This window comes from Dendrobates tinctorius, unplaced genomic scaffold, assembly GCF_039654945.1.
Source record: "Dendrobates tinctorius isolate UK_male_01 unplaced genomic scaffold, ASM3965494v1 ptg000162l, whole genome shotgun sequence".
Classification (NCBI taxonomy): Eukaryota; Metazoa; Chordata; class Amphibia; order Anura; family Dendrobatidae; genus Dendrobates; species Dendrobates tinctorius.
In genome coordinates this window covers 72,493,448-72,517,048 of record NW_027361829.1, presented here as the reverse complement: position 1 = coordinate 72,517,048, position 23,601 = coordinate 72,493,448, and the positions used below count along the sequence as shown (strand labels likewise).

Genomic DNA, 23,601 nt, shown 5'->3' with positions numbered 1-23,601 from the left:
CGCCGGGATGGTCCAGCAGGCTGTGGTGAGGCCCGGATCTGCTGCTCATGGTGCCCTGCTCCTCCAGTATGGCTGATGGTGCAGCAGCAGACGGTCCTGGTTGTGGATGTGGTCATGGTGGTGGGGTTTGTGGCACAGGCACTGGGTTTTCCTGCGAGGATTCTTCACCCATGCGTCTTGTAGGGGGAGAAGATGGGCCAGCCACCTCATCCCCTACAGGATCAATGATGGGCTCTGTATCTGAGCCAGTTCCTCTCTCCGTAAGGTTGGACTGAGTTCTGTTATGAAATAGAGCAGAGCCAAAAATAAATCAATATTTTTGGCCCTGTAAAGTATCTGTGTAATGTGGTGTGAGGTATCTACTTACAGTCTCATATCCAGAATAGGGGCAAGGAAGGAGAGGCGGTCATAATAAATGTATTTCCTCTTTAGGTGGCCAGCATCACCACTCCTGGACCGCTGCTGACGTTCCCGCCTGTATTGGTCGCGGATGCTGTGCCACCGTCTCATCACATCTTCCACTGCAATGTGACAGGAAATATTCTCAATTTCACATATTTGATATGTCACATTTGCTAACAGTAGCCTAGGCATGTGGCCTTCTGGTGTGTGCTTTCTACCCAGGGTGGCATATATAATTGGGGCATCCAGGCCAGATACACAGGGTCACAGTAGTTCATGTATCAAGTAACTACACTTACTAACTTGGTAGGCTATGAGGATGAGGAGCTTGTGGCCTGGGCCAAATTATGGCAGTGTAAAACCATGGGTCCCATCAAAATCTACCCGCCTCATGAGTAAAAAAGTAGAAGAACAGGAAGGGGGGGGGATGATTCTATATGCATTTTTTGATGTGAGGTTATTTTACACAGTTTTTGGGTTGTACTTACTCAGTTGCTGCTGCTCCTCACGTGGCCGATCACCAAAATCGTGGAACATCTGGCAACATATGCGCCTCCATGACGCCTCCTTTCTTGCCCGGTTGGCATAATGGGCATCACATTGGTCCCAGATTTCTGGCCGCTCCTGCACTAAGACAATAAGCATCTACACATTGAGGAAATATGGCGCCATGACGCTGATGTACTCCGTGGAGGCGTACTTCCTGGATGTCTGGAGAGCTTTTTTAGTTCATTTGCATGTCTAAGCTTCTTGATGATGGATTGGCCCATTTCCTGTCACCTGCCAAAAGACCTGCGTATTTCTCGCAAGTCACACGTGTGGTCTGTGTGTAATCCGTATTTTTTGTGCACCCATAGACTTGCATTGGCGTACTATGGATGTAGTACGCTGACAATCGCAGCATGCTGCGATTGGCACGGACCGTAGAATACGGACGAGAAATATACGGCTGTTGGGAGCTACCCCATAGAGAAACATTTGTCCGTGTGTAATGCGTGCTTTTAACGCCTCTCACTCGTCCGTATTCCTCTCTAGTGTGACCCCGGCCTGAGGCTGTATTTCAGCAAATGGAGTTGAGAATTTGGTCAGAACCACTGGTCAGACTTGCCCTGGAGTGGATCGACTAAGTGTCTACTGGGTCTTCACTAGGGCCTATGATGACGACCAAGATTGACTTGGCTGCCAATAGACACCAGGTACCACTCCAGATCAGTCCTTGGGACTTCAGCGGATGACAGGAGGGTCAAAGGCACAGATACTAGGTACAGGATGCCAAATATAAAAACATGTTCAGACAATCCAAAGACAGGGCATGCAGCACAGGTGCGATACACGTAGTCGAGGTCAGTAGCAGAGAGGTCTGACAGAATGGGTAAACAAGCCGAGTCATTAATAGCTAGGAGCCAATGATTGGGCAAAGAATGGAGGGTGGAGTCACCTGATATATCACCTGCTAGCAGGTGAAAGGCTAAGGAAGCATATCTCTGCTGGACAAGGTGGATACAAATTCATGCAGAGTTCATCCGCACACTCCTATGACTCAGAACCAGCGCAAAGCAACTTGGAGCGATGGTCAGATACTGGGTGTGGTAGAGTGAAACACACGGTGAGTAGGGCGGTGCTTAGAAGGCGTGTGAGTGGCCGGCGTAACAATAACGTTAAAAACAGACTATCTGAATCTTTATAAGCTTTCGTTAGAAACAGAAAGTCTATTTTCCTTTCATGAGTCATCATTAGAACTACAATTCTGCTTCACTGCAAAGTCCCTGAAAGGTGGGATGAGCAAAGCACTGGGTAAAGAGTTGAAGAGGTACATGACTCATGCAGGGAAAAGAAACTTCTTTGCCCCACCGCCCAACATATTTATTAAAATTTATGCCAGAACTTGGAGTGCTTTCCGAGTGTAGATTGGACAGACCTTTTACGTGAACACTGATCTTAGTCAATCCACAAATGCCTTGCCTGACGTTCGTGTAAAGTAAGTTAAGATTGCACTACTTTAGTCTGATTGTCAGACAAATCAATCCGATCATTTTAAGTCAATAGGTCCACGAAAACCAGTATACATATGTAAAGAAAACAGATTGAACATGGATGAAAAATTGGCTGTTTTTCCATTGGTGTTTGTCATTTTTACATTGTTCAGCTAAAAACAGTAAGAATTTTCTTTGTCTCATGTTTTAACATTACTATTGATATGCATGTAGTAATTCATTTTCACTAAACCTACAGGTGTACCTTACAGCTGGCACTGTATACGGGTTAGAAGGTCAACTTGAGGAGATAGAAGACTCTGCACGCAAAATCAACAGCGTGACTACAGAGATAGAACTGGCAGATCTTGAAGATCAAGTTGCAACAGCAGCAGCTCAGGTTCATCATGCTGAGCGTCAGGTACTTTATCTGAGCTTTACGTAGACATATAAGTTAGAGCAACTTCAATTTTAAAGACTAGAACTGTGTTCACATCTGCCTTGGAGTTGGCGCATTGGTTGCAGATTCTGTTAAAATTCCAGTGAAAAATAGGAATTCCACTATTTGGGTCAGTGCTATATCCTTCTCCTTGCACAGAATAAATGGAAGCAATATTCATGGAAACAATATTTCACAGAAAAAGAATGCAAAACCATAACTGACAACTCCCTTGATAATTATCCACAAATAGAAGTCCTTAGGGGCTGAAGAAGACTGTAAATAGCACACAAACCTAAACTGCTATATATGGATACACCTAAATAAAATGGAAATGGTTGGTGATATCAACTTCATGTTTGTGGCACATTAGTGTATGGGAGGGGGGAAACTTTTCAAGGTGGGTGGTGACCATGGCAGTCATTTTGAAATCGGCCATTTTGGATCCAACTTTATTTTTTTCAATGGGAAGAGGGTCATGTGACACATCAAACTTATTGAGAATTTCACAAGAAAAACAATGGTGTGCTTGGTTTTAATGTATTTTATTCTTCCATGAGTTATTTACAAGTTTATGACCACTTATAAAATGTGTTCAAAGTGCTGCCCATTGTGTTGGATTGTCAATGCAACCCTCTTCTCCCGTTTCACCCAACAGCTGTGCCGTGACAAATAATACTGTATTGTCATTCATAATCTATAGTGAAATAGCGGTTCCTGGCAACCTCCCTAATGAACTAAGGTGATAAAGGGGTAAGTAGTTAAGGTCATGGTGTTCTGGCATAGTGAAGGAATTATTGTTAAAGCTCCTTGCTGTCTAGTGAAAAAGTTTATAGATTTTTCAGTGACAGAAAGTTTCATGTACACACTTCTCAGCACGTGACGTGCTCCTGGATGGGTTACTTTATCTCCTCTCACTCAATCTTATACTCAACCTCTGTTATAAGCTGCAAAGCAAGCATACATCATAACCCCAAGACAGTTCACACAACCCTGATACACAAGCTGCCATCACTCATTAACACACGGGGCGATGAGTCCTCAAAATATGCTGCTGTCTGACAATCAAAAAGGTCACACACTCTCTGCAAGGATATGAATTATTCAGAGCATACAAGGACCAAATTTATTAAAGTTTGAAGCTTTAATATAAAAAAATACAGTGTTTAGAAGAAAGTATAGAAAGACAAAAATAAGATGACATACAAATATGCAAAATAGTTATAAAATAAAAAGTGAGAAATAACAGAAATATCTAAATGTTTCTACCTAAAGTTCTTTCTCTGTTTCCTTGAGGGAGGGAGAAATTAATTATAGATCACAAACAACCACAGTTGACCCCCACATGTGAATACCTTCCTATTTTGTAACCCATCTTTTTGTACGCCTGGTCCTGAGCGCATATTTCCAGGATGGCCTGGATTATAATAATACATTTGCGGGTCTGTGCAGGACTGTGGTCAAATTTAGGGTCAAAAACCTTGTATTTTTAATACATTGTTTCTCCACTGCTCCTCCATATAGTAAATAGGAAATATCCAGCCTGGATACGATGACCATCTGCCCTCCATGCTGAGGTGTCATGATTGAAACCTCTGTATTTTCAGAAAAAAAAACCTTGGTGCTGGGTTCCTGTAATCAAAATACCTAGAGGTTACGTCCTTTGTGTAGAGACAGTCCTGTGGATGCAGATGTAGCTAGTATTTGTGACTCTAGTCACAACTCACGGACAGACCATGAGGCAGAAGAGTCAGACGTTCCAAGGGCAATACCAAGAGAATATGTAGATAGCCAAGGAATAGACGAAGGCGTAAGTCAGGATCAATGACAAGAGATAGAGGACCAATAGCCAAAAGACAAGACAAAGTGATTGTAAAATCATGGTCCAAAGGATCAGGCAGAAAAACATCAGAACTCAGATCAACAGAATCAGGCTAACACTCACCAAAAGCACAATCTATGTCTGGCAGGGATCAAGGGAAGACAGCTCACTTAAGTAGCTGGGCAAGCACCAGAAGGGCTGGAGAAAGTCCCGCACCTCCCAGTCACAGACTGGACAGCCAGGCTGTCAATCAAGAAAGTTTCCATAAAACAACATAGCAATCATTCACTGAACAAAGGAATCCTTACAGTATTACTTTACTGATGTTATACATTTCCCTTAGAGAAAGTAATAGCATACAGTGAGGGAAATACGTATTTGACCCCTTGCTGATTTTGTAAGTTTGCCCTCTAGCAAAGACATAAAGAGTCTATAATTTTAAGGGTAGGTTAATTTTAACATTAAGAGATAGAATATCAAAAATAAAATCCAGAAAATCACATTGTATAAATTATATCAATTTATTTGTAGTTTGCAGTGACAAATAAATATTTGATCCCTTTGGCAAACAAGACTTGATACTCGGTGGCAAAACCTTTGTTGGCAAGCACAGCAGTCAGACTTTTTTTAGTTGATGATTAGGTTAGTGCACATGTGAGGAGGAATTTTGGTCCACTCCTCTTTGCAGACCATCTCTAAATTATTAAGATTTTGAGGCTGTCGCTTGGCAACTCGGAGCTTCAACTCCCTTCATAAGTTTTCTATGGGATTAAGGTCTGGAGACTGGCTAGGCCACTCCATGAGCTTAATGTGCTTTTTTTGAGCCACTCCTTTGTTGCCTTGGCTTTATATTTTGGGTCATTGTCTTGCTGGAAGACCCAGCCACAACCCATTTTTAATGTCCTGGCAGAGGGAGGGAGGTTGTCACTCAGGATTTTATGGTACATGGCTCCATCCATTCTCCCATTCATGCGGTGAAGTAGTCCTGTGCCCTTAGCAGAGAAACACCCCCAAAACATAATGTTTCCACCTCCATGCTTGACAGTGGGGACGGTGTTCTTTGTGTCATAGCCAGCATTTCTCTTTCTCCTGTGGTGTAGTTACCACTATGTCAGCTAGGGGGCGCTGTGTGGGTGTCCCAGGACGGGTGTACATTCAGTGTGGTAACAGGAGCAGGGTCCTAAATGACCATTATGGGTCTCAAGGTGGGTGGCCTTGGGATGCAGGCTCCAGGGTGTATTGATCAGCAGAGGTACTGCTGATCTTTCTGTTACACTGTGTCAGGGAAGCCTGTGTGTGTCTATACAACCTTTAGTGATGTCATAGCCATGTGATCACCTGTGGGTGTGGTTACAGGGCTATGTAATTGAGGTGTTTGGCACATGTGAGAGAGAGTGGAGGGAGTCTGTCAGAGTGTGGACAGACTTCCATGTGTCCAGGTGGGACACTACAGAGAGTGGTCTGTGTTCCAAGGAAGGAGAAGCCTTCCTGTGTCTGCGGCTGCAGATAGAGCGCTGCTCTGGACATTGCCCTGGCCTATGTATATTAGTTGTATATGGGGAGGACTACACCTCCCAGCATGTGCTGAGACTCTCGGTCCGAGTCTGAAGCCACGGACGTTTATGTTCTTTTGTGCCTAAGCTAGAGGCTATTTTGGTGATATGCTGAGTTATGGTTTATGGAGCAAATAAACCTCATGAACTTTGGGAAGAACCTGCCTCATGATTGTCTCCCGCTGCACCTGAGCGAGTCGCATCCCTACACTCCAAACACGATGAGTTGAGTTAATGGCAAAGACCTCAATTTTTGTCTCATCTGACCACAGCACCTTCTCCCATTGACTCCTAGACTCATCCAGGTGTTCATTGGCAAACTTCAGCCAGGTCTGCACATGTCTTCTTTTTGAGTAGGGAGACCTTGCGGGCACTGCAGGATTTTAAACCTTTACGGCGTAATGTGTTACCAGTAGTGTTGAGCATTCCGATACTGCAAATATCGGGTATCGGCCGATATTCGCTGTATCGGAATTCCGATACCGAGTACCGATATTTTTTCAATATCGGATACCGGAATCGGAAGTCCCCATAATGCAATGAGCCACTGTTGTGGCTGTGATTGGCTGCTGAGATGATGTCATCATGATGAACATGAAGAATGAACATGCTGCGGATTTTTCTGCTATGCAATTCCGCAACGGAAAAATCTGCAGCATTAACACAGCAATGCGGAATCCCATAGGATTGCATGGGATGCGTTTTCTTAGCATTTTTGCAGCGGAAAAATGCTGCAAAAATGCAATGTGTGCACACAGCCTTAAAATTTAAACTGGTCATGTCTTTATCAGTGGGCAAACGTACAAAATCAGCAAGGAATCAAATACTTATTTCCCCCACTCTATCTATGGGAACTGCCAACAATTTCTGATCTGAGAGGGTTCAATCATGAGAATGAATGAGCTGCAGCATGTGGCTTCGTGCTACAACTCCTTCAGTGTTTAGCTGTGCAGAGTTTCGTCCAGTTCTTCATTGAACTTTAGCAAGTCCTCATTCATTGCTCCCTATCTTAGAATTGGTGGAAAACCTGTCAGGGGGAAACCCAACCATTCGTAGTGTGCTGGCCTATTCTAGGGACTAAATAATTACATAAAGGATGAAAATAGTTGTCTATGGTTACATTCCCACAATGAGCTTTTGGTGCGTTTTTGATCCTGCAGATTTTCTGTACCATTTCTGCACATATTTGGTAAATTAGAATACTAGTGGGGTTTTTTTACTTGCGTTTTCAAGTGCGTCCTTTTTACATTATTTTGATGCTTTGTTTTTTGTCTCTTGTGGGTCAGTCATATTTTAAGCAAAGTTGCTTAGTTTTTGATACTTATCGGCATTTGGATTTAGCAAAACTTTATTGATAGTCATGTGTGGATTACATACGTTTTTGATGTGTTTCCGCAGGGGAAATGCACTAAAAACGCATGTGCTTTCTTTTTACGTGCAGATTTTTTGCATTTGATGAAAATCTATGTTATTAATCCACACATAAAATTCAGCGTACCCGGAAGTCAAATTGACGTGTTGCGGATTTAAATCACGCATCACAGGTAAGTTTATGCTGAATTAAAAAAAAGCATAGTGTGCATGGATTTCTATAAATCCCATCCACTTTGCTGGAACTATAATATAATGGCAAGCATGTCAAGATATATAAAAGCTGTTTTTAAAAATCATGGTTATTCCAGAAACTATTGATTTCTGAACTCTTCCTGAGTTAAAACATTAGTATTGTTGCTTCTAATTGATTATGAACTTGTTTTCTTAGCATTATTTGAGGTCTGAAAGCACCAGGTTTTTTTTATAATTTTGACCATTTCTCCTTTTCAGAAAAAAAAAAATTATTATTGCTTGGAAATTCGGAGACATGTCAGAAGTTTATAGAATAAAAGAGCAATTTACATTTTACCTAAAAATATACTTATAAAGAGAAAAATCAGACAAACTGAAAATTTTGCAGTGCTCTCTTAATTTTTGCCAGAGCTGTATATATGTAAATACCATGATACTTTTACTTATTGGTACAAGGACTAACATTGATCTGTAACAAGCAGTATGTTTTGCACTTGTACCTCCATTTACCATTATGTTAAATGTGATTATTTAATAAACATAATAATAATAATAATAATAATAATCTTTATTTATATAGCGCCAACATATTCCGCAGCGCTTTACAGTTTAACAGTTTCAAAACACAAGTCATAAGTAACAACGCTAACAATACAATAATTAAAGCAAAATAAGACAAAATAAGACGACCCTGCTCGTGAGAGCGTACAATCTACAATGAGGTGAGGGAGATACAGAGTACAGGTGTGTATTTACAATGGTGTATTTACAATGAAGGTCCATGTATAAACATGTATATTTTATCTTTTCAATACTTGGCAATTACTTCCCATTATTTGTAGGATCATATGGAACTTCTTATAGTTTGCTTTCAAAAATGTTTTTTTTCTTGCCACTCTTCCATAAAGAAAAGATTTGTGGAGTACACAACTAACAGTTGTCCTGCGAACAGATTCCACCACTTTAGCCGTGGATCTCTGCAGCTCCTCCAGAGTGATCATTGGCCTCTCGGCTGCTTATGTAGTTAGTGCTTTCCTTACTTGGGATGTCAGTTTAGGTGGCCATCCATGTTTTGGTAGTTTTGTATTTGTGCCATGGTCCTTCTATTGATATGATGGATATAACAGTACTCCATGAGATGTTCAGAGCTTTGGCTATTTTTTTATAACCTAACCCTGCTTTACTCTTCTCTACAACTTTATTCCTGACCTGTCATGTTCAATTGTTTTCATGATGCTGTTGTCACCTTACGTTCTCAAACAACCCTCTGAGGTCTTCATAGAACAGCTATAGTTGCACTGAGTATAAATTACACCCAGCTAGACTGAATTTACTAATTTCTGGAGGCAATTAGTCATAGTGGTATCAGACTACAGGGGGCTGAACACAAATGCATGTCACAGTTTTCAGATTTATATTTTTTAAATAATTAGAAAACATGTATAATTTCTTTCACAAATACTTGCTAATTTGTGTTGGCATATCACATAAAATTCCAGTAAAAATACATTTAAGTTTGTGGGTGTAACAGGAAAATTGTCGAAAAGGTCACAAAAAATGAATACTTTTTCAAGGCACTCTAAGTACTTTAATAGCTTGACTTCAGCTGAAACAGTCCTAATCTTTATCACTTTATATTTGTCAAAATCTATGTTATATGTTCAGATTTCAGATATTGAAAGCCGAATATCAGCTCTCACAGTAGCTGGCTTGAATGTCTCTCCATGTGTACGGCTTACAAGGAAACGTGAGCAGAGAAATATTAATCAGGTAAACCAGGATGGTGCAGAAAGTCTGGACTTGTCTAGGGAATATTAATCTGGGACAAAGAACTCATTTCCATAATACTGATTGTTATTAACAGATTAAATTGAATTTATATGGTTGGGGAACTTTGTGACCCTTAGACACCAGGGCAGATCTGGGTAAACTGAGGCTCGTGGACCTCATCCAGCCCTTTGGCCCACTAACAGCTCTCCAGCCAAAGGGTTTAAAATCAATTGTAGTAAGTTGCTGTGTGTAGCTGAGTTTTGTAGAGACGAAGGTCATGTGCACAAGCTACCCTTCACACTGTGTGCTCCCTGTGACAACTTTCGAGCCTAATAAAATTCCCTGCCACACCCAAATCCATGTAGGCTACCTCCGAGTAATGTCTAGGACTCAGGTTCATGTGAGATTTTTCCAACAGATCAGATAATGAAACACCGCAAGCAAACAAGAAATATTCCAAAGGTGAGTGTTATATGGTTACGTTTCGACCTAATCCTAGGTCTTTTTTCAAACCATACTGCAAAAGAAGATGTAGAAGATGATTACAACACTGAACTAGGTGAACAAAGTATCAAAAAATAACTGGAGATATAATTATATACAAAAAATAGTAAAAAAAAAAAAGGGGGGTTAAAAGAAGGGGGGGAGGGAGGGAAGGGGTTTGTTGAAGAGACCCAATATATACAGCGCATATTCAGTTATACAAAAAAAGACAAACATAGGGATCTTCAAAATACCCAAGAAGATGCTCAGTTGATCAGGAGGACAGAAGCTGGAGGGTGTCACAGGCTATTGGCAAAAGTTAATACGTATAAGACATTATGCTTTATAAATAATATGACAGGGGGTGGTGGAGGCAAGCGGCAAACACAGAAGAGTATGGCAGGCATAGTCTGTACTGACCTCAATAGAAGATTCAAGGTAAACAGCAGGGAGATTAATTGCAAAGTCCCAGTTAGGGGCTGTGGAGGAGAATAAAGGTGATAAGATAAGGGGAATGAAGGGAAATCAGGACACCAAGAAGAGCTGTTGTACTGACCTGGTAGCGTGTGGAATGCAGGAGTCAGTGGTGATGTGAGTGAAAGGCTCAAAGAGCCCGGCTTATAAATGTTCACAGTCAGTGAGAGGCTGGGGGGGGGGAGATGCAGAGCGCAGGTGTCATTGTATCAGTGAGAAGCATCATAGTGCTGGTGTGAGGCTTGGAAAGCATGCTTGTTCAGTGTTGTAATCATCTTCTACATCTTCTTTTGCAGTATGGTTTGAGAAAGACCTAGGATTAGGTCGAAACGTAACCATATAACACTCACCTTTGGAATATTTCTTGTTTGCTTGCGATGTTTCATTATTTGATCTGTTGGAAAAATCTCACATGAATTAAAAATAATAAAAAAAATTTTTCTTCAAAGACTCTTTTGCAAAGATTATTTATTTTCTGAGTGCGACTGTCCATCCATTTACTACTGCCTGTGGTCTATCCACGCTCAGTCAGCACCTCTCTTTATAGCAAGAGTGCGCGTCTTTTTTCCTCTACTAGAACTCAGGTTCAACAAAACAGACAGGGTCAGGGGTACAGAGGAATCACATACACCAAGTGAGGCCTCTCTTGCCTGTCCTAGGCGAGGAGTTTCCCGGACTCTCTGAACGGGAGTGAAGAAGATGGGAAGCACTTCCATAATAAAAGCAAAGTCCTTGCGCGAGCCTCTCCTTACAGTGCTGTTCCGTCATCTTGAGCTGATCCACCTGCATTGGCTCAAGTGCAGAAGCCAAAGACAACATCATGGGTCGTGGGCTGGGTGGCCTGCGAGTGGACAAGGACGAGCAAGGATGTCTTCTCTCCTGAGCAGCCTCACGAGAGCGCTCCTGGAAGCGCAAATCGATTCGTGTCACAAGGGAGATTAAATCCTCTAAGGAAGTTGGTCTATTATGGCCTGCTAGCTCATCTTTAATTCAACCCGACAGACCTCGCCAGAAAGCCCCTACCAGAGCCTCGTTGTTCCAGCCCAACTCAGAGGACAGAGTGCGAAAACAAATGGCATATTGGCCAACGGAAAGAAAACCCTGGTGAAGCCACGCAACCTGGCTCATCAAACACCCTACGAAAGGTTTCCAAAAAAGTTGACAGCTGGGAAACGAGAGGATAATCACGTTCCCAGAGGGAATTAACCCACACTAAGGCCTCTCCCTCTAAATGAGAGGCAACAAATGCCATCTTAGCCCAATCAGCGGGATATTGCTGCGGCAGCAGCTCAAAGTGTAGCCGGCACTGGTTCAAAAAACACCGACACAGCTTGGGGTCACCACTATATTGAGGCAGCATGCCAAGGCAGGGTAGCAGGTGCAGGGCCTGAGCTTGGACATGGGCCGAGGCAGCGAACTGAAGGGACAGGAGTCGGTCGTCAACAGATGCCATAGCTGAGTATGTGGTCAGTAGAAAAACAGTCGCACTCAAGTGTGGATTAATCTTGCAAAAAATCTTGAAGATTTTGTGAAATTTTTGGATTTTTATTTTATTTCAAATGCATCAAATAGTGTAACACCACAGACAAAAGAAGTATCCAAAATGTGGGTATAATATCGTAATCCAGGATATGAGTATACTATGGTTACGTTTCGACCTACTAAGAGGCCTTTCTCAAACCATACTCAAGTAGTGTCAAGGAAAAGATTAATTAGAGCATTTTCAGAAGTCCCAAACAGGGGCTGATGGCATGGGAGCAGCCTGGACCTGCGGCCATGGTGATGAACCTCCCCTGGGTGAGCTAAACTAGTGAGGACCACCCCCTATACAGGGAGCATCAGGGGCAGCCCCAGGGGAGACTATCACCATGACGGCTGGTACCAAGGGACGGCCCATAGGAGACACAAGAGGCAGAAGGGGGTTAGGAGTCCTGGGGAGAGAAGACGAGACCAGAGTGAGGCAGGGTACAGGATCCAAAATGGAATGGACAGGAAGGACCAGCAGACCACTCAGAAGAGGTGCGGGATGGGAGCCGGAGACTAGCGAAGACTGGATTAGATGGGCCCCTTCAGGGAACACAAGAATGGAAGGGGTTAGGTAACAAGGAGTATGGTAACCCTGGATACACACAGGGAGCAGTGAACTGGAAGGTACAGAGAGACATGGACCATACAGGGATCTAAATCACCGGGGTGCACAAGTGATAATCAGGTGCCTCCTACAGGAAGAGGCTGCCTGATATACCTGGTACATACCGCAAAGCTTCCGGATCAGGACCCTCCAGCGGCATAAGGGACCAGAGGCGTGCGCGACCGCAGCCTTCGCTATGTAGTGCGTGTGCATGTGTGACATGATCCAGGAGCCAGCCTCGAGACACGAAGTGAGGACACCGAGCGGTGCACTCCCGGTCCAGAGACACGCCGGGATGCCGAGGCGGGATAAGTATGGCGGGGCCGTGTGACTCTCCCATTTCCTAGTAGATGTAAACCCATTGAACGGTGCTGCTCACGTGACCACAATTAATGACCATTAAGTGAAGTGCATGAGAATCTAGTCGGCATGTGGCTGCCAGTATAGAACATTGAGAGAAGTGGATGTGACCAGTAGTATATTAATATACATACTGAAGATCACATAACCACCTGCTTAATTTGGGGAGTCCTGACAGTTTGTGTAAAGTTCACTGTGATTAGCCAATGTGCTGTCACATAGAGTGACAGGAAAAATTTACCTTAAGCCTGTAAAATCCTTTAAGCAATGTATAAAGCGCCGCAAAAGACACATGACAAATCCTCTTTAATTTCGTAATATAAATTTTTACATTTATTTAGGTTCATACAATAGACACGTCTAGACAGCAAAGAAGAAAACTTCCAGCAACTCCTCTACAGGGTCAGTTATTATTAATTGCATGTAATAAATTCTAATGTATATATTATCAAATGTTTGTACACTCTATAGTTATTACAGCTTCTGTTTCTTCTGTACTTAGAATTGTGTATTATAGATACATGTAGAATTTATTAATATGATAGGGAGGTGAATGTCTCATTCCCAAATTCAACTGTATAACCAAGAGTCTAGAGCCACTCTACGGGACCACCCTAGAGTATGGCCATGGAACACAGTAACACTGCATGATTCCTTAGTTCCTGTGTAACAATACACCAGGGGTAAATTAGCTATTTCTTGTAGTTACAGAGATAAATTAGCTGGTTAAAGGGACCATGGCTTTCAAGTGCTTTTGCATTTACATTGCTCTGTACTGCATGGTGAATTATTTTCATAACATTTGTGATTGGCTTTGCAACACAGAGCTGCTATGAAGAGTATGGCATTGTGCATTATGAAGCAGTGTTAACAATGAAAAGGCTTGATAATCAATGGCCCTTCATGGGAGTGCTGAGTTTATATTGATACCCAGTCATATAAACCTTGATCACGCTTTCAAAGTAGCCATATCAGTGGATCTTAATTACTGAGACCTCTCAATGTTAACTTGGTGGAGTTACAGTAGGTTGAACTTGATGCACCTAGGTCTTTTTTAAACCTATGTAACTATATTTAACTTATAATTTATAAAATATCAGGATTAGACATCCTATAGAAGTGAAATCATCTTCTCTAGAGCTTCGGATATCTTGATATTTATACCAATGCTCGCTTTACCACTTGTACATGTCTATCCTACTTGTTGAGAAAAAATCCGCTATTGATCCGTATTGGTCATTTCACTCTTTTCCTTACAGGACTGTGTGCCTTCTAGTTTTTCTTCTTTCCATTGAAACTTCATTCCTACATCTACCTTAGTTTTAATCATAGAAGTATGACAATATGATAACTGTAAGGCTGTATTCAGATGTAAAATTCACATTACGTTGTCAACATGGATATTGATTGATACATTTTTTTTCAAATTTTTGTGAATAGATGAAGAACCTGAACTTCCTATAGTGACGGCATTGAAATCATGTAACAGAAACTTTGTGCTGCAAGGATCCTTAACTCAAAGAACTAGAGAACGGAAGAGTTCGGTCAGGGAAGTTATGGTATGTTACCTATGTACAATTTTCATTGGTTCATTCATACACGCAAGTCATACGGTGTCCTCATACAGTACCATGTAGAGTTGGTGCAAATCAATTAGCAGGACACAGTACATAGGCCACATCAGTAGCTGTGGGTGATAAACAGGAGCTGAAAACTGCCTTCTGCTGACAGCATCTGCAGCTCTTCCTTTTTTAGCCAGCCTGATGCAGTGTCACATATTCGTAGCACCAAAAAGGTAACATTGCGCCAAGCCGACTATTCCAAACAACAGATGCAGTTACCAGGAGTTAGTAGGCAGTTCTCGGGGCTTTTATCCAGCGGCCAGACATTATTGACAAAACCGATAACTGGCCTTGCGAATTGATTTGCACCAACTCTGGTACCATGGTATCGACATCACATCTCTTGTTTACAGAGGGCAATGTGCTGTCGATAACAAATTTTTTTTGCTAGAAAAACAATCAGATGACCTGAGTAATGAGTATTGTGCTGGTTCATCAGGGACTAGTTTATAATCAGGGATCATTTATACTCAGGGTCCAACAGTCATATGAACACTCGAATGGCGATAATCTACAAGGGTAAATGGACTACGTATTAGGGATAGTATTAGGTATAGTTTATTTGAAAGTTTTTGTCAGTCCTAGGGTTATGATTACTAAAACAATCTAAAGGCTGGCATTACGCTGAATAATGTAAATTTTTCAAAAAAAGAGTGAAGATAATATTTGTCTTAATATCTGCAGAATATTTTGTCAAAGGGATTTTCCTCTACTTTACAACTTATTTTCTGTGAGCCCAAGGTGGAGAATTAAAAAAAAATGTTTGTACAAAATTCCTAAACTGCCACCATTCCTCTGCACATAAACAATGTCACGTGGCTGCAGCCTTCATATTCCATCCAATGTGAAGGCTGCAATTTATCAGCGGGCTTTGAATTGCTGCAGCCATCATTTATTATTATGACATTGTTTATTCCAGGAGACCGGCATGGACACAGTAGGCTGTCTGGGAGGTGAGAAGGTGAGTACAGTATTTTCTTTTATTCCCCATCCCAGGCACATATACAATATGTTTTAAAGTAGGGGAAATTGCTTAAAGCTCTTCCACATTCCACCAAACATTGCCTATCATTTACATAACATTTGAGAATAAGGTGTGAATGTCCACCTTTGAACACCTTTTGTGATTTGTAACCTAAGGTTCAACATATTGTATTGTAGGGAAGGGCTTGAAAAGTAACGTGTACCATTTAACTTTTGGAATTTAACTTTTGGCTGGAATCGATAGCGGATGACATGTCGTATTTGCAAAACCCTTGATGTGCCTAAACAGTGGAAATCCCCCACAAATGACCCCATTTTGTAAAACTAGACCCTTCAAGGAATTTATCTAGAGTTGAGGAGACCACATTGAATCCACAAGTGCTTCACAGAATTTCATAACGCTGAACCATATAAATAGAAAATACACTTTCCCACAAAAATGTTTTAGCCCCAAATTTTTCATTTTCAGTTCTAACAGGAGAAAATGGACCCCACAATTTGTTGTTCAATTTCTCTGGAGTACACAGATACCCCATGTGAGGTGGAAAACTACTGTTTGAGCACACTGCCTAGCTCTTAAAGGAAGCAGCAACATTTTGGAGCAGAGACTTAGATGGAATTGTTTTTGGGCGCCATGTAATATCTGCAGAGCCCTTGAGGTGCCAAAACAGTAGAAACGCCCCACAAGTGACCCCAGTTTTCAATTGATTTAGGGGTATATTTTACTAGTATGAGAATTTATAATGTGGTGGCATATGTAAGTCGTGCAGAATACACATACAAGTCATCAATCCATGAATGAGTGGTAGAATTTGAAGGAGTATTTTATGCACAGGCCACGTTTTTCTGGGCAGGTGTCACATTGCCAAGTGGTGTCCTTTCTTATCCCCGTTTTGTAACACAATCTGCACTTTTTCTTTATTCTTCTCTCCCATGCTGTTTGGGGTACCTCATCGGGAAAATGTTACCCTGGTATAATATAGGCACCTTCAGTTCCTAAAGTACTGGGGCCCTCCCCTTCATGACTTCCAAATATTAGAGCCTTGATACTTGATCACTACCTCTTAAAACTGTAGGAATGTGCCTGTCTGGCTTGCACATCATCATAGCACATGAGCGTTATACAATGCCATCTGTAAGATGTGCACGTTCAGCTTCTTCTGTAGAGCTGGAGGACTTGAACATAGAGATCAACTCCTCTCATGTTCTTAATATTCCAATGGGACCCAGTCTGGTTTGAAGACCCATGTATTGGTAGCTAGTACAGCAGTGGGGTTCTGCCATTTCCATGTATTGTGGTCAAGATAAGGACATCCTTCTTAGCCTTATACTTAATCACCAGCATTTCGTCACTACATTGGACTCTGCTCTCACCCTTTCTGAGCAGCTACCCAACTAGTGACATAGGGAGGACTCTCTTGCTTTTGCAAAAGTACTGCATGCTGCTGTAGCTCTAACAGAGACGGTTTTGAAAAGTGGGACGCTGGTATAAAAATTATCTACAGAGATGTGGTGACCGTGATCCACCAATGGATGCACATTAATTCCCACACAATTGTCCCACTCACTCACAGGACAGGGGAACAATTAGGAGGTTCAATTCTGCTATCCCTCCCTTCATAAAACCTAAATCTGTGGGTGTACCCTCAGGTACTCTTCGCACAGCTTGTACATTTTAATTCCTTATCTGGGCCTCCTACTGGGCAAGTATTGTCAGAATTTAAGCCTCCCTTATTAGGGACTCATCTACACAGATGTCCCTTTGGGGAATATACACCTCAGCAAAATTGTTGCTGAAGTGATCAATGACTGGCTTAACTTTGAAAAGTCTGTCAAAGTTTGGATCATCTCATGGTGGACATTGGCCTAAAAGTGTGTCCAGGACATAGCCATGTGGAAAACTGGACTGTTATATAAAATATCAGCATTCCAATATTGACGAAGGTCTGGCTTCTTCATTATCCCCGTGTGAAGCACAAGGCCCCAAAAGGTCATAATTTCTACTATATCTACAGTGGTCCAATTAGCAACTGATAAAGTAGGGTTTTGGGCTAAAAATTGTTGGGCTTATAAATTTGTCTGAGCCACCAGGAGATTTACAAAATCAGAGAAAAGACTTTGAAAAAGTGAATTTCTGTGAGGCTGGTAGTGTCAAATTGGTTTCCTTATGAGGCAACAAAATCAGGAATCTGAGGCTCATGTTCTTTAGGGGGTGAGGTTCACAGGGGCTCACTAACGGTGGGCTCTGGCTCATTTGCAGCCCTGGGGCATTTATGTGGAGGTTCATTCTCTCTAGAGTAGGTGGATGAGGATGAAAAATAGAGGCATGTGGCATCCTTTTCCCCACTATCAGTGTCAGAAACAAGGAACCTACCTGGACCCGATGAAGTGTCCCGTCTCCATCCCTGGCTCCATGTTGTATAAAGTGCTGTAAGAATAAAAGTTTATACAAGATGCTTACGTGAGTCAGAGTGCCACCCTTTTCTCTTCCTGAAGCTTACACCAAGGAAGGCGTACACCTCCTGGGCTGAATACACTCTTGGGAACGGCGGGACATTTTATTTCATTTATTTTTCTAGGGGGCGGTGTGTGTGTGTCCTGTCCTGTACTGTTTTCACGTGTATTGTGTAACAAAACTTTATTTAGGTTTTTGGTGTAAACCTTATTTACTTAATTAGAATATAAAAAAGAAAAGAGAATAAAAAATAAGAAAAAATAAAGAATACAAAAATGTAAAATGTACTGGGCAAACATTAGTAAAGGCAATTACTGAGCGCCACCTGCAAGTGACGCTAACTATAGTTCTATACCAAAAAACAGTAGTAAAATCATTACTGCAGTTAATTTCTGAAGCTACTCTAAACAAAAACCACAGTGAATGGACCTCAGTAAAAAAAAAATACTGGATGCGTGAAACTATATATATATATGTGTACAAAATGTATATATTTTAGTAAAAAAAAGCCTGTTGTATAAAATTATCTACTAAAACCCTGAAGCTACACTAAATTAGTATCACTAGTTGGACGTCAGTACGTTAATACAATTATGCTAGTTTCACACTAGCATTCGGCAGAGCTGTGGAGGGTTGCGTAGTTCCCCCGTTAAGCCCTGATAACTGCCACACCTCTTCAGTCAGCTCCGCCTATGTTGGCATGTGTCCTGCATACCCTATAGTTAACATTGGGTACGCAAGCCAAGCGAATGTTGCGTTCGACGCAGCGTCAAAACGACGCATGCTCAGGAATCCGCATACATTCGCATGGCCTGCATACCCATTGTTAAAGATAGGGTACACAGGACGCATGCCAACGTATGCGGAGCTGAAGGAAGAGGTGCGGCAGTGGGTGCGGCTTAACGGAGGAACTACGCAGCCCTCAGCAGCTCTGCCGAACGCTAGTGTGAAACTAGCCTTACTGAGTGCCCGCAACTGCCACTAACTGTAATTGTACGTATTAGTAAAAAAAATACTATAGTACAGTATAAGCGAATTACTACAATAAATGATTGTTACAGATTATACTGTCCGTAAATCTACACTATTATATTTCTTTTAATCTCTTTTTTTTGTTACTCTTTTTGGAGTAAAAAAATTAAAATTGTCCTCTGAAGCAGACTCTGGCCAGTAGGCTGCAGTACTGATCAGAGCACTACCGCTGCAGGTTGCACACACAGAGGTGGTGTGAATGCTGAAATGAAAACCTGGCAAAAAAAAATCCTGGCCAAAAATTGGGCATGGAAGCAGATTAGTGATGTGTGTCACTGATCAGCACTCAGTTGCCGCAGGTCGGAAGTGGTAGACCTTAAAAAATATATATTTGGACAGAGAAAAATCACTCTGTGCCAAAATTATGCGAAAATGCTGATCAGGAACTTGCATTATTGATCGGCGCGCAGTGGCAGCAGGATGCATATGGAGGAAGATTGGGGTTATGGGAGAATTATGGATAGGGAGGGGGAATTAGGAGTCCTGGAGGAAAGAACAAGGATCAAGTCTTGATTTTCAGTCTTTAACTGAGAAACAGTACAGCAACAGCAGCAGGCAACAATAAATGGATTCTTGTGGTAGAACTACAAGTCCCAGCAGGCAAATCACACAGCAGTCATAAGTCTGCACCATGTACCTCATTGGAATGGTGCAGACAGAGTGGTGACTGGCAGATGACCCAGTGCTGCCGGCATTTCATTGGATGGTCGCTTTATGGTGACCATTCAGAAGATCGCATGTACATGGGGTGGGTGCGAGGGGTCTAGAACACAACGTGTGATTGGTGATGACAAAGCAGCACCAATCACCATCATGAATATGTCAGCAGGACAGGGCTTTAGGATTGCAGCGATTGACAGGTAAGAATTCACTGACAAATCACAGCGATCGCCGATGTTTGGGGGGGCGGGGATGCCCCCCCAAGCGATGAGGGAAGATGAAAACCCAAAGGTATGAACTGGGATATAAACTGGTGTGCATGCAGCATGTAAACACATTTTAACACAGGCCACTAAACAGAAAAAAACAAAGACAGAAACATAATGATAAAATACCCTACAGTAAATAGCATAGTGCATGAAAATAATATGGTATTTAGTTAACATGTTTTTCGATCAAAAAATGTAAAAGCCATCCCGCGTTGTTGTGGCAACCGTAATTGTGACAGTCCTAACTCTAATATTAAAACCTTACCGTTTGTCAAGTGACATGCATGTAGATAAGGACTGAGATGGACTGCGACCAACTAGTGGATGCATGGCCGAAGAAGACCACATCGATATAATGCCCAGCTCAATACAAAGGCAGGCCACACCTTTTATATGCATATGATGCAACCAGACTGATGCATCTTTATCCAATCACCTTGTCTCTTGACACTGTGATAATTTTCCTGTATGATGTATCGATGCATCCATTTGCGGGAAGTCACTGTAAAATATGACGTACCAGTACGTGAAATGTTGGGAAGGGGTTAATTACCAACTTTAGATCATCTGTATAGCATTTGTGCAAGATTAATGCATTTGTAAAGTATTTGGGTTCTCATCCATTTTTCCACCCAGGAGAAGTAAGGAGAAATTGTCTAAGGAAAATAGAAACAACTGCATCGTGCTTTAAGATGAGGCGGCAAAAAGGGTACAGAAAGGTTACTGGGCTGCCTTTCCTAAGGAGTTAAGTGCCATCCCACCAACTATTCATGGCAAGGGGTCATAACAAGAGGGACAACATGGAGGACTATCAATGAAAAAGTGCTTGAATCACAAGGAGGACAATCAATGAAAAAATGCTTGAATCACACCAATTTTCACTTCATTTGGGAGCAAATGTGTATATGGTTATAGAAAATATTTACATTATTTTGTGGTATGGTACATGGAAAACATATTTGATTTGTTGGTGTAGTTTTGTATTGACCCAAGTAAAATAAGAAAATGTGCTTTCTTGTACCTAATTACATTACCATAAATTGCCAATTCATCTAGGGTATGGCCAAGCAGTGACCGAACATTTTTTGAGGCCTGAGGGGAGTCTAGGATTATAATAACCAAGTATTTTCTGTTAAAAGCCAAATAGCTTAACACTGCAAAAATCATGAATATGTGTTTTTCTAATATTTCAGGAACCCACTAAAGGATCTTCTGTAATTTATTAACATATTTCTACTGCCAAAAAAGTATAATGCCTAAGGCGTACACAAGCGTGCCTTCCTTTGACAGCCATTTTGCTCTCCATAAGAAAATGGAATCTTCTGTGATGTTACAACGGATCCTTGTGTGATGTAACAACGCCTTCGTTTCCTGGCTTTATCCAGATACCTCACCAGGAATGGTCAAGATTATGGTCTACTAAGTGGAACTCTGCCTTAAATGGTTTGGAGACACCGGAAAAAGGTCATTGAGTTTTCAGGAAAGGCTCTGTGTTTTATTATGCACTTTTTTATTTCCGTCCTGGTACAGTAATGTGCTACAAAGATCTGTTTTGTATGTTAAGTTTTGATGTGTTCATACAGTATGCCAAATGAAATGTGAGAGCAAATGTTTTGTTGTAAAAGTGTATATCAAAATGTGTCAGACGAGTCTTATATTGTTACCATGCTATTTTCTACTTTACTCAACTCGTTAAAAAAGCAATTTGCATTGTAAATTTAACTTAAATGATATGGTCCCATAGTGAAGATTTTTAGTAATTGTCCCCAATACTCCTTAATATTACGAGAAATTAAATCAACTTAATTAGACCATTGTAAGTAGTAAAATAAATACAACCCTAATATCCTGCAGCAGCACCATTCTAGCCGAAGTTAGCTTTACTTTTCCCGCTGAATGACATGATATTGTTGTGTCATGTGACCTCTGCAGTCAATGAGCGGCCACTGACTGGCTGCATCCTTTAGGCTATGTGCCCACGTTGCATTTTTTTTATGCGTTTTTGCCGCAGCAGATGGGATTCCACAGATGCTGTGCCCATGTTGCAGATTTTACTGCTGCGGAATCGCATAGTGGTAAAATCCGCAGCATGTTCATTATTTCTTCTGCCCTTAGGATTGCATTGAAGCACTCACATTATGCATGTGGCTATGCCGACCATGTGTAAAGTGAGTGCTTCATGTGCGGATGGTACCCAGGGTCTGGAGGAGAGGAGACTCTCCTCCATGCGCTGGGTACCATAATCCTGTAAAAAATTGAATTAAAATAAAAAATAGGGATATACTCACCTTCTGATGACCCCTCGGAGTCCTTCCCGCCTCTCAGCCACACATTGCTCAAATGACTTCTGATGACGTAGCGGTCTCGCAAGACCGCTACATCATCAGTGGTCATTGTCGCAAGGCATCCCTGGGAACGGAAGATGCCGGCAGCGTCGCTGAGGGGCAGGACGACTCCGGGGGCCACCAAAAGTTGAGTATATTCCTATTTTTTTAAATGTTTTATTATTTTTAACATCCTATCTTTTACTACTGATGCTGCATAGGCAGCATCAATAGTAAAAAGTTGGTCACACTATGCTTCACAAGTGTGACCAACCTGTCAATCACTTTTCCAAGCGATGCTTAAAATCCCTTGGAAAGTGCAAGCATTCTGCAAGCTAAAAACACTTGCAAAATGCTTGTGTTTTGCAGGAAAACGTATGCGAATTCCACATGCGTTTTACCCACGGCATGGAGTTGCGGAAACGCTGTGGACATTTCCGCAGCATTTCTGCAACATTGTCACATTTGGCAGCGTGGACGTCACAGAATATTAATGAGCTGCAGCCGGTCAGGTACTGCTGATTGGCTTCAGTGGTCATGTGAAACAACAATGTCGTGTCATCCATAGGGTACAGCAGTGCTGACAACCTTTTAAGCCTTATTCTTCTATATCACATTATTAGACAACTATAGGAGCTTAATCATATTGCATGTTGCAATGGATAACAGATTAATATATTTTAAGATCATACATGGCACGCAAACAAAAAATTATAGAATTTGTTTACACCAACAATCATCTGACTGTTTTCATATCGTAACCACCACAAGAAAGAATTTGTGATCTGTCCGCTTGTGACGGGCAGCTCAGATTTCCTAATTTCATAGATGACACTCAGTGTAAAGCAACACATAATAAATATTATATGCTCTAATAAAATGAGCATGTCCACCCACTTGCATGTGATGAGTAAGGCTAAGTTCACACTTGCGTATGGCTGCTCTGCGTATGGCTGCTCTGCGTATGGCTGCGTACGTCCTCCCTTAAGCTCTGCCTACGCACCGCCTACTTCCGCATGCGTCTTATGTTGTCCTGCGTACCTATCTTTAACATTGGGTATGCAGAGACATGCGTTGTATGCGGATTCGTCCGCATGCAGCGTTTTGACGTGCCCGCTGACTGCACGGGAACACAACATGTTGCATTTCTGTGCATTCAACGGGCACGTCAAAACACCGCATGTGGACGCATCCACATACAACGCATGTGCCTGCATACCCAATTTTAAGATATGTACGTAGAACAACGCAGGACGCATGCGGAAGTAGGCAGAGCTTAAGG

General features: G+C 41.8%; 1 protein-coding gene across 2 annotated transcripts in view; it reads left to right on the top strand.

The window, feature by feature from the left end:
- The window catches only part of MYRIP (myosin VIIA and Rab interacting protein), an 811,455-nt gene extending 789,200 nt beyond the window's left edge, over positions 1-22,255 (top strand). The window contains exons 13-18 of one of the 2 annotated variants that reach the window (XM_073550108.1): positions 2,635-2,796; positions 9,421-9,525; positions 13,315-13,375; positions 14,414-14,532; positions 15,515-15,556; positions 21,189-22,255. In XM_073550108.1, coding sequence (XP_073406209.1) covers positions 2,635-2,796; positions 9,421-9,525; positions 13,315-13,375; positions 14,414-14,532; positions 15,515-15,556; positions 21,189-21,221 — 522 coding nt within the window. In that variant the 3' untranslated portion in view covers positions 21,222-22,255. The remainder of the gene's footprint in view (positions 1-2,634; positions 2,797-9,420; positions 9,526-13,314; positions 13,376-14,413; positions 14,533-15,514; positions 15,557-21,188) is intronic. The other variant, XM_073550109.1, reaches the window with a different exon arrangement.
- Positions 22,256-23,601: the final 1,346 nt, after the last annotated feature.